This window comes from Aptenodytes forsteri, unplaced genomic scaffold (genome assembly GCF_000699145.1).
Source record: "Aptenodytes forsteri isolate BGI_AS27 unplaced genomic scaffold, ASM69914v1 Scaffold283, whole genome shotgun sequence".
NCBI classification, from domain to species: Eukaryota; Metazoa; Chordata; class Aves; order Sphenisciformes; family Spheniscidae; genus Aptenodytes; species Aptenodytes forsteri.
The window spans coordinates 495,253-512,013 of NW_008794167.1; the positions used below are offsets into that span (position 1 = coordinate 495,253).

At 41.5% G+C, this 16,761-nt stretch overlaps 1 protein-coding gene across 1 annotated transcript in view; it reads right to left on the reverse strand.

The window, feature by feature from the left end:
- The window catches only part of DZANK1 (double zinc ribbon and ankyrin repeat domains 1), a 28,936-nt gene extending 13,973 nt beyond the window's left edge, over positions 1 to 14,963 (reverse strand). Inside the window, exons 1-12 of the mRNA XM_009281563.2 lie at positions 14,847 to 14,963; positions 14,041 to 14,161; positions 12,556 to 12,673; positions 12,098 to 12,194; positions 11,206 to 11,330; positions 10,557 to 10,642; positions 9,743 to 9,860; positions 8,668 to 8,781; positions 4,878 to 4,970; positions 2,814 to 2,936; positions 1,601 to 1,765; positions 735 to 963 (exon numbers count right to left, since the gene is read on the reverse strand). Coding sequence (XP_009279838.1) covers positions 735 to 963; positions 1,601 to 1,765; positions 2,814 to 2,936; positions 4,878 to 4,970; positions 8,668 to 8,781; positions 9,743 to 9,860; positions 10,557 to 10,642; positions 11,206 to 11,330; positions 12,098 to 12,194; positions 12,556 to 12,673; positions 14,041 to 14,161; positions 14,847 to 14,955 — 1,498 coding nt within the window. The 5' untranslated portion in view covers positions 14,956 to 14,963. The remainder of the gene's footprint in view (positions 1 to 734; positions 964 to 1,600; positions 1,766 to 2,813; positions 2,937 to 4,877; positions 4,971 to 8,667; positions 8,782 to 9,742; positions 9,861 to 10,556; positions 10,643 to 11,205; positions 11,331 to 12,097; positions 12,195 to 12,555; positions 12,674 to 14,040; positions 14,162 to 14,846) is intronic.
- Between the last annotated feature and the right edge of the window lie 1,798 nt (positions 14,964 to 16,761).

Genomic DNA, 16,761 nt, shown 5'->3' on the forward strand with positions numbered 1-16,761 from the left:
GTGAAACAAAATCGTTTGCAGTACCGATACACTAGTCTGTGCATGGACGGTCTCTGCAATGAGTGACGTAGATGTCCTGATACCTTTGTGGGGCTGGAAGATGGAGCCTACAAGAGCTCTCAAGGTTTCTACCAACCGTATTTTTTTGTAATCCTGTTAAGAATCCCTTTCTCTACTTTAGTTTCCTTCGCTTCCGAAACATCTATAATTTATTCCACAACAGCACCCCAAACAAGTTCTTCACGTAGACAAGCCTCATCATATTTTTCAAGACTTACAATCCCCTGTGTCTCAGAGTTTCATTTAACCATACTCTCAGCAGGCGCTATCGCAGTACTAACTGAGCTTCATATTGCGTGGGGTGGGGAGGGTGCTGGGAGGTGGGGTGGTTGTTCAGCGGTTTCCAATTCAAATATAGGATGCCTACTCCTGATCTTGTAGGATCTGAGGAAATCAAACTACTAGCAAATTACTGAGGCTGCACAGGGGTAATAATTTTGCACAGGTAACCATAATTTTGATATTGCTGATAGGCTTTCTTTTAGTTATTGGTGGAGATCAGTGATCTGAATTCTAAGGCACTGCATTTACACGTGACTGGTGGGAAGACAAACTTGTAAAGATGTAAATCAGTGTTCTACTGATGCCACATTCCATAGCCTATAATCTTTTCAAGAAAAAGCAAGGTCATATATCGCAGCTTTGTTTAGAAACATAAAATCAAAACTACTAACCTTTTCCAGGACTAATGGCCGTCAGGAGAGGCTTATGATCACTCATCTTTTCCAGCTTTTCTTTTTGTGAAATCAGCTCAAGCTCCTTCTTTTCCAACAGTTTGCTAGATGGGTAAAAAAGTCCAATGGTTTGGGTTCCTTTATCTTCTCTTTCTTTTCGTTCTGCCCTTGATTTGGGCAAGGAAATAGGAAGAGGCTGCCAGGCAACTTGAGCTTGAAATTGTTTAGCCTGTGGGGAGTGAGGGGAAGGAAAAGTGTAAGTAATAAAATTAGATATAATTAAATGGCTTACAAGCAGAAATTAACTAGAACAGTATACAAAATTGTAAAGGAATGAAAAAGCTAGCGGGAAGAATCAGTAACAATTCTTGATTTTAATTACCAGTCTGTAACAATGAAGCAACTTATCACAAATATTCAAGCAAAAGCAAAACTCTTCATGATTGCCAGCAGAATGACGTGTATGCTTTTGTAGGACAAAAGCTGGCCTTGCTAAGTATTATGGTCTTTCTTAAAACAGAGTTTTCAAAGCACTGTTACATATGCATGAAAGAATACCTTGTATCGGCAGGACACAATTCACAAGTAATAAGATAAAAGTACTTAAAGAGCTAAGACTTTTGAAAAGCTGGTTGTTTCTCACTTTCCTATTTAGAATAAGGCTGGATTAAGGCCTTTGGCTAAGGCTACGTTTTGGCAGAAAGCAGTTCGCAGAATAAACATATCCTCGGTTTTGCCCTCAGCTTGCTCACAGACCACAACGTTGTCTCAAAGAGGAAATGAATGGAGTTGTGCTGATCTATACCTGCAGTGGACTAGCCTTTTAGCTGTGTTCAAGCCCGGCTTTATAATACTGTGTGTCTTACCTCAGAAAATCCCAGTGAGTCCCCAGCATCCGTGAGACTGCCGTTCTGAGAACCCACCCTTGATGGGGGCTCTATGTAAACACCACAGGACCCACAGAAGCGGGCGTATGGACGGTTGCTTGTACCACACTTGAAACAAGTAAAGTAGGATGGAGGAGGTCCAGGCTGGAAAGTTGAATGAAACGCTTGTCACTACAGAAACACATGATGCGTGCTTCAGGAAAGATAAAAGCAGTGACATGAATTAAAAGGAAGAAAAAGTAGCACTACCTAAAGCTATTAGATTAGAAATATTAACCAGGATACCAGTCTGCTAACACACTGGCAGATGCAATACAGTAAATCTTCAGCTATCTCAGCACTGTGCTATGGAGGCAAACATTTTTTCAGACAGATCTAGCATTTTGGTATGTTATTTTTTTAACATACACTTTCAAAAATATTTATTTTCTTTGGCAGAGCCCTGTCATTACTAGTGTGTGCTCTGACGTTGAATATTGACTGCAATTCTTTCCTGTTCAATTCTAACGCTACCCCCACCACCCCAAGTCCCCTGGTACAGTACAGGACCAATGGTTATGTATGCATATAGGGGAGTGTTTAAAATTTTATGTAGACTCAGCTCACAGGAAAAAAAAAAAATTCTCCCCAAGTGTGATCTTAGCTTGAAACACTATACTTACAAAAATATATACCAGAGCAAATTGTTTACATTGATTGTACCATGCAAAAGCTCTACTGAGCAGCAGTTAAGAGAAAGTACTTGTCTTCAGTGAAGTTAATGAGGCCTTCAGCCAAAAAAAATTGCATGCATCATCTCATCTCTGCTGATTACCTGTATAGGTGATCATAGCCCAGAGTAGACATGGGAAAACTTGCATTAAGTTAGCCTATACTTTAACCTTTGATGGATAAGTTACTTTGGCAGAGTACACAGCTACTGCATCTGAACTGATGCAATGAGCTGATGCTCGTTGACCCATGGTAATTTGTTTACATCTCTAAACCCTTAAGTTGCTGACTGACATGGGGTTAGGATGTCATCTAAGCCTTTAATTTTTCTTTGTATAATCCCATGTGCTCTAAGCAAGTATTTTGATAATAATAAGCTATGTACTAACTGACAAAAGTTTTGCAAAGATAAGTTTGAAATTGCTGCAGGTCACAGATGAGTAAAAACAGATTTGTCAACGCAAACACTGAGAGCACGTGCCTTGGCTCCACACCGGTCACAGAAACGGGCATCCCATTGGTTAACATGATTGCATTTTGAGCACGAAACTGTCTTCCTTTGCTTACTGGGATAAGGCGAGGGGGTGTCTCCTCCAAACATGGGCTAATAAAACAAAAAAAACATTAGGGAGAAAATACTTCTTATGAAGAAAAGTTCACAAGCCAAGTAAGCTGAAAGAGGAAAGCAAGCTACTTTGATAACATAAAGTAATATTCAGCCTAAAAGAATTGTTTCAACTTAGAATAAGCAACAGACTGACTTGGATCTAACCTGTAATTTTTTTCATTACAAAACCACAGTAAAATGTGGCATTAATTAATTTTTAAATATTTTTAGCAGAACTGAGTGCAAAAAAAAATTATTTCCTTATCAATCGTGTCCTTTTACACTGAGTATTTATTAATATAGCCCCATGTATAAGTACACTCAAAGTTAAGAGGAGGTTTCTCTGCTGATAACTTATATTTTCAAATCCAGAACACAAACAGCTATTTTTCTTTGTACCTTTCTTTGTAGTAGTATGGCAGGGAGAGCGTGTTCAGACAATGAGTTTTCTCTCCGTTTGGTATTTGCTACATAAACTTTTTTTTGCACTCTTTTACCTCATACAAGTTATATATTACCTAGCTTTCCTACTACAATTAACTTATATGAGTATGCAAAAGAAAACAGATTTTTCAGCTGAAACTTCTAGAGGCTGATTATAGATCCTAGTTAGGACAAATAGGTCTTAAAATGTTTTGTTAGGTTTTGCCTCAGGGCTTTATGAAGTTGATTTTCTCTGCAAGTCAGGAATATGGATAAGGAACAGAACCCAAGGAAAATTATTTTGATTACAGACACCGCAACAGCAAGTAAGCAAAGATGAAATAGCCCTATTTTCATCTGTGGCCTGCATTGCAATTTGAATTATGTAACTTGGGGGTTTGTTTGGAAGATAAAATTTACAAGAGCACAAGTCTAAACATGTTCTAAATCTAAATTATTTAATAACCATTAATAGTAATATCAGCATTATTACTAATTAATTATTCAGGAATGACTATTGTTATCACTAATTAATCACTACTATTAGTAAAATTCTGATTACTATTAATAATAATTCATTAAGCATTTAACTTTCTCTCTTAGCTACTACAGGTCTCACCACTCAAGTCATATGCCTAACTACGTATGCAGCTACATATTAATATCTATATTCAGTGAAGCAGTTAAACATATGTTTATCTCAGGTAAGTACAGGTTCCTACTGAAGTTCACTTTGAAATGACACCTCAGTGGCTATACAAGAGACCTTTGCCTCTAGCTACTGACAGTTTTAGAACTCAGGATGTTGCCAATATAATCAGAAGATTTTAACTTGCAGATCATTATTCTTCTCTCATTTCTGTATTTATCACAACCTGGAGAAGTTAAATGTACCATAAGGTTTTCATACAAGACTTTTATCTTCAGAAGTGAAAGTAAAATTCTTCTAAGGAACCAAATGAGCAAGCTAAATGGGGAGTTGAAACAGACAGCAATTTTAGGGGGAACATTTACTGTTGCTTTTCTCACCTCTGTGCAGAGTCACAGCCAAATACAAGCATAGTAGCTGTATGCACGCAGGGGAAGCAGCAAATGGAGGTAAGAAAAATAATGTAAAAGAATATTTTATTTTCACAAAATAATTGAAATCAACGAGAATGATCTTCCTGATGTATATACGCAAGTTTTCTATTGCAATTGGAAATAATCTGAACACAGACAAGACTCCCTTGGAGCCAAGACTACCTGTTTTCTAAGAGCCTTCTGAGCTTTCACAACGGCATTTGCAATCCCGACCTCCACAGGAGAAACTTAAAGGTATACGATACGCTTATGTTTAGCTGGACATTTGTGATGGAGCATCTGTGGGAGTACTGGGCTTGAATATGGCATGGGGGAGGGATTCTCTGCTTTTGTAACATAGGCACACAGGGATATGACTTCAGTTTTCCAAAGGAAAATAATGTTATGCTTTGATTTGATTAACCCTAGTGTGATTGATGCAAGAAGCCTTACCATCTGTATTTCAGGCAGTTTGCTTTCACAAGTCACACAGTGTTTATGGTGAAGAGGATTTCCTGTGCCACACGCCTGACAAATTACTTTACCCTTTAAATAGAGAAAGAATATATTTCACATAATATTTGAAGACTGTGAACAACAATAATAAGAGCACCCTCAGTAAGTTTGCAGACGACACCGAGTTGGGCAGGAGTGTTGATCTGCTCGAGGGTAGGAAGGCTCTGCAGAGGGACCTGGACAGCCTGGATCGATGGGCCGAGGCCAACTGTATGAGGTTCAACAAGGCCAAGTGCCGGGTCCTGCACTTCCGCCACAACAACCCCATGCAGCGCTACAGGCTTGGGGAAGAGTGGCTGGAAAGCTGCCTGGCGGAAAAGGACCTGGAGGTGCTGGTTGACAGCCGGCTGAACATGAGCCGGCAGTGTGCCCAGGCGGCCAAGAAGGCCAATGGCATCCTGGCCTGTATCAGAAACAGTGTGGCCAGCAGGAGTAGGGAAGTGATCGTGCCCCTGTACTCGGCACTGGTGAGGCCGCACCTCAAATACTGTGTTCAGTTTTGGGCCCCTCACTACAAGAAGGACGTTGAGGTGCTGGAGCGTGTCCAGAGAAGGGCAACGAGGCTGGTGAGGGGTCTGGAGAACAAGTCTTATGAGGAGCGGCTGAGGGAACTGGGGTTGTTTAGCCTGGAGAAAAGGAGGCTGAGGGGAGACCTCATCGCTCTCTACAACTCCCTGAAAGGAGGTTGTAGCGAGGTGGGTGTCGGTCTCTTCTCCCAAGTAACAAGCGATAGGACGAGAGGAAACGGCCTCAAGTTGTGCCAGGGGAGGTTTAGATTGGACATGAGGAAACATTTCTTTACTGAAAGAGTGGTTAAACATTGGAACAGGCTGCCCAGGGAAGTGGTTGAGTCCCCATCCCTGGAAGTATTTAAAAGACGAGTAGATGAGGCGCTTAGGGACATGGTTTAGTGGGTGGTGGTGTTGGGTCGATGGTTGGACTCGATGATCTTAGAGGTCTTTTCCAACCTTAATGATTCTATGATTCTAAGAGGACTTGATCTTACAAAGTGCTGTGGTTATTCAGCCCTGCAGATCCTTCAAGTCTGTGCTGTGGGCTTCAGACTTTAGTTAGGCCATATTGCCTGGTCATCACAAATCTACGTATGTTCGTGACAATTTTTTTAAAACTACGGTACAGTTCCCTCAGGATATCCAGCATCAATACCTCCAGATCTTTTTATGTATTAGTGTCAGTTTGCTTAGTCACTGCACTCACACAAAACAGGTAGTCCACTATCTGCAAGGAAAATTAATAATAATAATAATAATAATAATAATATATCAGGAGGGTGTCCTAAAAGATCTTAGCACGGTCGCTATCAACAAGTCAGTTTCCACCAGGGCTAAGAATAATGAGTCTGATATTTTGATTGTTGGCACCAATTAGTTCAGGTTTGTCTTTGCACCTACATGAAGGTTGTCATAAAACATTAAATTTGGCCAATGTCTATAATCTACTTTGACATCAAGCTGGTAACTGCCTCAGATTATCAATCTCCTTTGTTATCTGATAGTCTTCAGTCAATAGTTTCCTTTCAGCATCCTTCTCTTTCCAAAAATGTTCCCTTGCAATTATCACAGAACCACAGAATGGTTGAAGTTGAAAGGGACCTCTGGAGGTCCAACCCCGCCCTGCTCAAGCAGGGCCAGCCAGAGCAGCTTGCCCAGGACCATGTCCAGATGGCTTTTGAATATCTCCAAGGATGGAGACTCCACAACCTCTCTAGGCAACCTGTGCCAGTGCTCAGTCACACTCACAATAAAAAAGTGTTTCCTGACGTTCAGAGGGAACCTCCTGTGTTTCAGTTTGTGCCCATTGCCTCTGGTCCTGTCACTGGGCATCACTGGAAAGAGCCTGGCTCTGTCTTCTTTATATCCTCCCTTCAGATATTTATATACATTGATGAGATTCCCCCAAGCCTTCTCTTCCCTAGACTAAACAGTCCCAACTCTCTCAGTCTTTCCTCCAGATGCTCCAGTTCCTTAATCATCTTAGTGGCTCTTTGTTAGGCTCTCTCTAGTATGTCCATGTCTCTCTTGTACTGGGGAGTCCAGAACTGGACACTGTACTCCAGATACAGCCTCTGCTAATGCTGAGTAGAGGGGAAGGATCACCTCCCTTTACCTGCTGGCACCACACTTCCTAAATGCAGCCCAGGATATCATTTGACTTTTTCAAGCAGATCCCTGAAGAGGCCAAAGTCTGCTCTCCTAAAGTCCAGGGCCGTGATCTTGCTTTTTGCCCCTGCTCCTTCCTCTCAGGGTCCTGAACTCCACCATCTCATGGTCATTGCAGCCAAGGCTGCCTTTGACCTTCATATCCCCAGGAAGCCCTTCCTGCTTTGTAAGTATGAGACCCAGCAGAGCACCATTCCTCACTGGCTCCTGTATCACTTGTATCAAGCAGTTGTCATCAATGTTTTCCAGGAACCTCTGGATTGCTTCTGCCCTGCTGTGTTGTTCCTCCAGCAGATATCAGGGTGCTTAAAGTCCCCCATGAGGACCAGGACCTGCAAATGTGGGCCTACTTCTAGCTGTCTGTAGAAGGCCTCATCCACTGGTTCTTCCTGGTCAGGTGGTCTACAGCAGACACCCACTATGATGTCACGCATACGGTCATGCAAGCCATCCCTCCATGTCTTCTCCGTGGTATCAAGATCATAGCCCTGCAACTGCACACAGATCTCTAATTCCTTGAGTTTACTCCCCATACTGCTTGCGTTAGTGTACAGGCGCTTCAGAGAAGGACCCCAGCATGCTGATTTCACAGAAAGGGTCTAGGGGAGTTTCCCCATCATGCTGCCTTATAGGCACTTCCTTGCTTACATGCAAATGTTTGAGGCAACCTCACTTAAGCTCTGTTTTGTTGATTAAGTGTTCCCTTTTGTCCACATCACCCAAAACCCTTTGCTTGTCAGCCCTGTCCATCATACCCTCACAGGGCTGCTGGTAACCCTCCCTCCCCTGTTGTTTCTCATTTAAAACCCTTCTTACTAGCCCAGCTCTCCTGCTGGCAACGATACCTTTGCCCTGTGAGGTGGGTCCCATCTCTCCTAAGGAGATGTTGATCCTCAAACAGGGTCCACTATCATAGAAACCAAAACCTTGTTGCTGACACCAGCTCTGCAACCAATTGTGGACATGCAGTATCAGTCCTCTCCTCCTCGCACCTTTTCCCCTGACTGGGGGGATCGAGGAGGGTGCCTACTTGGGTCCCCATACCCCTGGGTAGGGAGTATTTTGTAGGGCAAGTTTTGTCTAGTTAAGACCACCAGCACTTTTGGATCATTGATCAAGACTGCGCTCTAAAGTTTGGGGCATATACCCACTGCCCCAGTCCTGCCAGCACATCTGTGCTAAGCACTTACAATCAAATGAGGTAAGCAGAGTAATGAGGACATATTTAATAAATTTAAAATGCTTAGTAATACTAAGGCCATAAATCATAGAATCATAGAATATCTCTCTACTGAACACAAGTGCATGCATTCCTGTCATTCAGACTGCTACATGATGTGCTCTTCAGCATGCCTTCCTGAGCTTATGTGGTTTACCTTTAATGATTGTTTCTATTCAAGGTGTTTTTAATCCTACTAACTCTTAAAGCTGTCATAATGTAATTACACAAACCCAAGTTGGATCAAAATATTTGTAATGAAGTCATCTGTTAGAAGAATGCATGCCAGGAGGTAAATTGCTATTTTGTTGTATTTATTCTCAAGTACCTTTATGCAGTTGTTGGTTTGGGGCTGCAGCTGTGGAGCTATTGGCGACTCACATACAATGCACGTGGGTGTATTCATTGGCACAAGATGTCTGCATTCAAGACATGGTGCCATCTGAAGAAAAAGCCACATCACATCATGTTAAGGACCATAATGAGATCATTAAGGTTATCATGAGATTTTCAGTATTTTCCTGGTTAGAGTCTACATCAGCAGCAAAGTCACTGGAAACATAGCAACTGACAGCAACAGATACTGATATTGATCCTTAAAGATCAAAGGCTATTGAGAAAATATGAAGACAACTGGAAAGAGAATGCTTTACTGACTACTAAAAATATGCCAGAAAGGTACTAAGTTAATTTTCAGTAAATTTAAAATGCTACTATAAAAATATGTGCAGGTAGTTCAAATCCTCCTAATTATGAACCTAATCTAAAGAGGTGCTGAATATTCTCAGCCATCACTTGAAACTACAGCATTGCCCCAGACAAGACAACTTTCTGATGATACAGGAAAAAAAATACACCATTGACTTGTTAGATCAGGTTATTATCTCTTGGGAAGAGCTTAGAGAAGATAGTTACAGGCATCACTGTAAAAACTCGGTGCTCTTACATATGCCCACACATGCCACCGTTTAATGTTTCAGGCATATTAGATGGATCTTCTACAGCCATGACATAGGCACTAGTTACTAACTAACTAACTGCACTAGTTAGCAATGGAATAAGATGCATATGCAGGTCCTGAAGATACAGTGGTTGTTGTTGCAGGATGAGGAGGAATCTGAATTCGGTGATGCTTCCTGGCACAAGTGAATAAAGCACAATTTACTTTTTCATTGTTATCCTTATTAAAATGTAAGGCACTTGAAGCAATCTATAGTTAATTTTGCCCATCATTTAAGAATTACATCGGGTCCACTGCTAAAGGTATTGAACAAAATAAAGCAATCAGCTTCCCAAATGAAAGTGTGACTAAATAATGGTTTTGCCAGTACTGAATGTGTAATTTGCTGAGGAAGTTGGTTTCTCCAAAGAGGATTTGTTGTTTGTTATGATGTTTTGCTGACCTGTGCCCCTTCAGGGGGTGGGAAGCGACGTACTGGCACGGGTGGGATAGGAGATCCACATTCCTGACAGAAGTGAGCCAAGGGGTCAGACAGGCGAGGTGCAGAACAGTGTGCACATCTGAAAATAAGAGCAAACTGGCTGAGCTTGTTTTGGTATTGTACTGCTGCATAATAATGATTAATCTGGAACCCATTGTGACAGGACTTAGGCCACTGATTTCTTAGTTGTGGTTTCCAAGCTATGATGGTCCACCAGACCATGCCCCAGCATCCATGATGTGAGGTTCTGAACTCTAAACAGCTTTGCAAGGTAGAAAGCTCTCTGGCTGCTATGGAGTTTCATACTTTCTTCCTCACCATGTGAGGTAAACAAGTCTCCTGACATGCAGTCTGTATCAGGCCTTGCTGCTGCAACATGGGGAACCACTGATGTAGGTCACATAACCCTTTCAATGTTGATAAGCACTAATGTTCTGTGAGACTACTCCAGTGAGCAGTTTTAACCTACAGCAGTGAGGGCTGTACTCTAATGTGAAAAGACAGCTTTTCCTCTGATCCTACAGGTATTAGGAATTTTTTTTTTAAAGGATGATAAGATAGTTGATAACTGTGTATGGTGAGATGTAAATAAAACTATATATAAGAGAAAGAATTTTCAAAGCCCTACCTAGATCACATTCTCCAGTTATGAGCCAGTGTCTGTCTTTGCTTTCCTCGTTTTTATAGAGCCCCACAGTATTATCAACTTGGTTGCAAAAGGCAATTGCTCAGTTATTTTCCAAGGACAAATATGTAAAAAGGAGAAGTCACTTACTTGAGGAAATCTGTTTCCCTCTGGATCCTTGCCACCTGTGTGCTTGCTAAGCTTTTCCGGCTAGTCACTGCAGAAGAACTAGCAAACTGAAATAAAGGTAATTCTTTAGCCTTAGTAAGTGCGTATTTGCAAAACGCATATAAGGGTAGCTACATCAGCTAAAGATGTTATTTGAGACAAACGGCACTGAAATGCATTACTTTAAGGAATATCTGCTACTCTTGATTCCCCCATTAGCTGCATTAAGGACCCACAGCTTCTACCAATAAAAATAAATCAATGTCTTGCTCTTTACTTCCAAGACAGTGTTACTGAATATTAAGTTTTACATACCAACTTGCCAACCTATAGCAATAATTATTTGCTAATTGCAGATTCAGTAATGTATTAGAAGAGAATTAGTAGGAACGCAGGCATTGTTAATTTGCTTTGCCTGGTTTTGTCCTTACTGTAACTGTGTACGGCTTTGGGCATTCCTATTCCAGTGTGTCATTACCAGTAAATTTAAATTAGTACTGTATAATACAGCCAAAGGCATTAATTTCTGAGAGATTATATCAGAATGATCACAAATCTTCACATCTGTATTTTTGAGAGCTCAGTTCTGATGACAGCCTTTTACAGTTTTCCTCAACACCCCTTTGCTTACCTGTAAGGACTCTATTGGTAGGGCTGAGATGGATTCCTCTCCATACTCTGTTGTTTCCAAATGACTGGCAAGGAGCTGTGGTCCTTGCAGGGACCTGTGAGCAGTCTTTCTTTCTGTTTCCAAGTCTAAAATTACAATCCTGTTATTCCACTGTCATTCACTTCATGCAGTTAACATATATCTTAACATGAATATTACATACTCTCATTTTAAATGCCAATAGCTAAGCATATTTAAAAATGTATTTGACATCCAGATTTTGGGTTCAAATAAACTGCACGGAATTACAGGAAATTAAACTAGAAGAAACCTCATTCCTCTCTGAAAGAGCTTACTTTTGTATTTTTCTCTATTTACAGTTTTCTTCGTTCCTGCATGCTCAAATATACTCCAGCTCCTAAGAGTAAATTAATGAGTAAACATTAATACAATTCCCTGCTCTTAAACAGTCCCATTGCCGTTAACCATGGAATAACAGGCTTCATCTATAGAGAAAATCTGGGTCAAGCTTTCATTTCTGCTTTGTGTACTTATTTTGGAATCTTACTGCAAGCAAATATCAGTAAAGAACTCTGTAAAAGATTTGCAATCCCATCAATTTAACAACATTTTCTGGCACAAAGGGAAATATAGACTGGGCCTTGTTATGTTGCTCAGAAATGAATGACTTTTTAATATGTTTTAAGAGGTAGTGTGATATGTATGGAAGTTAATTTTTGTTCTCTATTGACAGTGTTGAGCAATTGAAATTGGAATTCCCAGAGGATGTTCTGTCTTCTGAGATGGTTTTGAAATTACCCATATTTTACCAATGATATAAGAGGAAAACCTTACACTGCCTATTTTCAGCTAAGACAGAAGTCTATTTCAGTCTTATGAAGTAATACTGTACCTTGAAAATCTTGGGGTGCTTCACTCCAGGCAGGCTTGATTTCCACATTCACTCCATTCTTCTTTGGTTTTGTAGTAAACATCCCACCTTCCCTCTCCTAAAAAGTAATTCCATTTGAATTCCAAATGAAATATTTGGTTTTGCTCTAATCCTCTCTGCTATAGTTATTTGTTATGATTTTAAAAGTACATGCTTATTTTCAAGGCAAGCATTTGAAAATCTTAAATGATAAATGTGTTTTAAAAATATTTGACCTGAACTGGTAATGAAAGACCAGTGAAGAAGAAAAAAAAATTGTCCCCTTGAAATTTTAGTGTTACAAAAAGGACTGAGGCAGCAAAGATGAGCAGAGGTAGTAAAATATATAAAAAGTATAGGCATCAAGGTTTAATCTCTAAGTAATACCATACATACAACATTTTATATTCAGACAGGGAGTTAAATTTGCTAAAACTTGCCTGTGTGGCGATATCTTTTAGGAAATTCTTGTCATTGTCTTCAACAGAGAAGAGGATGTTTGGTTGCTTGTAGTCTACCAGAAATACCTTTGTTACAACTGTACTCTCCCTGCCGTCCCTGAAAATCAATGTTCATAAAACTATACACAGGCCACAAACCCATGCGTAGCAAAAAGTAAATCACTGATGAACATGGCTCATTTGCTGGTACACCTCTTCCAAGCTTGTGAGTCATTAATTCAGTTAATAAGTATAATCCTGGGCAATACTCTTAGTAACTACTGCTTTGTTTTGTTCTTTTTTAAATGTATTTTCAGTTTAAAATGTGCACACTAAGAAGTTACCAATAAAATGTATGAATATTTTAATCCTTCAACATCTTTTACATGTAAAACTCTTGACACTCCTATATCTGCTTTCTGGGGTAGCTACTGTCTGCCAGCATCACAGAAAATAGAGGAGATCAAGACTTTCTTCCATTCATAATACCATATTCATTTTCGCAGTCAAGCAGCAGGTAGCATCCTGCTCATTTGATATAACAACTGTCATGCTCTACCATTTATTAAATTACAGCAGTAACATTAAAATGGCCGTAAATGACCAAAGCATTCATTTAGGATTTATTGTCGTTCTAGAGCATCTATTTAGCCCACCTGAAAATGTCTCAATAAAAACATACTGGAAACAAGTGTTAATCCAGGTAGTGATATCAGAAAATACACATAGGCCTAGGTTTGTGTTGTTATATTCCAGTGCAGACACAAGCAAAAGCTACCTGCGGGTGCTAATAGTGGGGAACAGCAAGCACAAATCCCCAGCTGGAGTGGAAGTTTCCGCTCCCTTGAAAATAAAAGATAATACAACAGGGTATAGACAAAGAATACGTGTCCTCTCTCTGTCTCTAAGCATGAAGTTAGTTTGGAGAAAGTCAGTGGCTGTGCAGCAAAATCCAGTTTTCCTTCTATGTATTGTTTTTTTACTTTACCCTTGTACTTTGCCATTGTACTAACATTGTACTTAAGCTGTGAGGTTTAGCATTCTGTGCTTCTTCAAGAGAAACTAAGCAGATTCCTGGGAAGACGAACTCCTATAAATCTGCTGAATCACTGGATGACCCCAGAAAACACTATACTAGTTCCTCTGGCATTTTTTATGATCATGCTCAAAAGGATTGAGCTCTAAGTATAGTATATTTTATTAGTTTCTCACCCACAGCCTCTACGGATCATTGGCCTACATCCACAGCCCAGGAGATAAACATCCAAGAGATAATCCAACTGCACAAACACTTAATGGATAAAAAGTGTTATGAGAAAGTGAAGTCAATGCGACCCATGAAGATCACTTAGATTGCAAACTGGCTGGAGAAAGGAGCATCTCTCGTTTGCGAGGTATGGAGTACTTTAAACGGCATGGCTCCAATCCATGACTGGGATATCTGTCCCTTGTCAAAATACAACTAAAATAAAACAGGATACTTACTTTGTAACTGCCAGTGCCTTGACCATTATTTTCCCAACTGGTAATATGATAGGACCCTTATACTTAAAAGTGTTATGCTCTCCATAGCCAGGTTTCCTAATGAGTTCTGGTTTACTTCCGTCTAAAGTGTAATAAATGGAGACCTCAGGTGTATCTGAAAGACAGAGAGAAAGTAATTAGCCAAACTGTATTCAACCTGTGAAAAACAAGCTCTACACTTCAAAGTACTCACTACTGTGCTTGATTTTTCTCACATAAACAAAATAAAGCAGTTCCATAAATGGCTGAATGTTTGAGACCAAAACTGTTTCTCCCACGAAAAATTACTCAACAAACACAATTTCATTATAAGCAATATTTCTCTTCATAAAGTAGCTGTGCAATTGTTTTGTATGAAAACTGCAACAGCTTGTCCGTTCTAAAGACAGAAAAAAGATTTTCTCCCACGGTGAAAGGTGTCATTTCAAAAATTGTAAGGAAAACCTTTGGAGTGAGCCTGGCACATGATACTTTCAAACACTGGTTTTGCAGTCAAAGTGAAATGCGACAGCTTAAGAGCTTGACCTTGGACGCAATTAAGACTGCTAACATATGAAATAACTCATGTCAATAATATTGTTTGAATGCATAAATTAAGTGCAAGTATATTTGGTGTATCAAAACATGTTGGTTAATTTTGTAAGTTCCTTAAGGAAGTGGGCATTCATAAAAATCATAATTAAATGCAAACAAAAGTATAGAGGCTAAAAGTTTCAAATGAACACATAAGAAAAGGTTTTACATAGAGTCAAAGCTCTTATTCATACCTGATTTTATTTCTACGAGAGTATTTGTGTCTATTTCATGTTTAGCCTTCCCTGGAAGAGGTATTCGAAGTGGTATGACCTGAGGAACTGAGACAGAGCCAGCTGTCATTTTTCTCAGCAGTGATCTTTAAAAAAGAAAAACAAAAAGGCAGACAATAATTTTTCTAAACAGAAGAATGCATTGAGAAATAGTCTTTTCATGTGATTCCTTGTCTTCATTTGTTCCTCTTAAAAGAGAAAACACCAGGTTCTTTAAACTGTTAGTTCTCATTAGCGTTTGCATGATTTTCACATTGAAAAGGAGCAAGATCCTAACAACCATCACACTTCCGACTTATTCTCCTGTTTCAGAACTGTGAACAAAGCTTGGGATGGGCACTGTTGCTTTCATTTCACTTTGGCCTTCCTTGCTCAAGTCTGATTTCCATGTATTCAAGTGAAACAGCTTTAGCATCTTACATCAGTGATGCATGGTAAGAGTGAGTGACAGCAAAGTATCTCTACCCTAGTCATGGCAGATGTGGTGTCATTTTCTCTGCAGGAAGAACCAGCCTCTTGTTTCATCATGGCCACCTGAATATATACAAGATGTCCTGAAAAGGACTAAAACAAGACAGCTATTCCTAAAGCTTATCTCAGCTATCGTATGCATTAAGAATATACCTATAAAACAGGTGCCAAACATGATTTATCATAATTTACATAGTCATAATCGTGTCACAGAATTCAAGAGTGAAAAATTGCATTTTGGTACGATAACATTTAACAGTACAAAAAGATGTACTCCAGATCTTGGGAATTGATACTCAGGGCCAGGAAACGTGTCTACACTAGAAGGATTTGGTTTTGTAACCAACCCTTCAATCCTCCAGAAACCTGTCTCACGCTACTCATCAACGCAGACAGTAATGATTCAGCACGGGAGGTATTCGTTAGTTCACGCTCTCACTGGGGCTGTGACGAGGTATGCCACAGTGCTGCCTGCAGCTGCCCATCTCCTTGGCTGGGTTGCCCGAAACAGCGGTTAAGGAGTGCGGGCAGTTCTCAGCCAAACTCTCTTGGGCTGCACGCAGCGGCATGGGAGACGCAACGATGGGTGGATCAGATCTTTACCTGACACGAGGGGGCAGAGAGTATTTTTCCTCAAGGACCTGCCTGCTCTTGGCACACCTGGACCAAAAGCACAGTGCCCTGTTTCAGCTTTCTGGGAGCCCACCAGGGGTGGGACACAACCGGTCCTGCCGGCACCCCCAGCATGCCCGGCCCCTGCCCCAGCGTGGGCTCCGTCCCTGCCTGCACGTGCCCTGCCAGGTCAGGCCCCGCTTCCCGTCCCTCCATGGCAGAGCCCACCCCACCTCACTCCCCCGTCCCCGCTGTACAGCCCCTGCCACCCTGCTCAGTCCCACTGTGCGTGCCTGACCACCCCGCTGGATCCCGTCCCACAGCCCTGCCCACCCCATGCGGTCCCATGGCAGACCCTTGCCCACCCCCTCGACACCCACTCGTACAGCCCCTGCTCACCCCGCTCGATCCCATCCCACAGCCCTGCCCACCCCACTCGATCCCTGCTACAGAGCCCCTGCCCACCCTGCTCAATCCCAACCACAGCCTTGCCCACCCCACTTGATCCCACTCCACCCCACAGCCTTGCCCACCCCACTCGATCCCTGCTCCTGAGCCCGTTGCCCACCCCACTTGATCCCACCCTACAGCCCTGCCCTCCCCACTCAGTCCCTGCTACTGAGGCCCTTGCTCACCCCACTCGATCCCATCCCGCAGCCTTGTCCGCCCCACTCGATCCCAGCCACAGCCCTGCTCACCCCACTCGATCCTTGCTACCGAGCCCCCTGCCCATCCCGCTCGATCCCAGCTGCTTCCCTGCTCACCCCACTTGCCCCCAGCCGCAGCCTTGCCC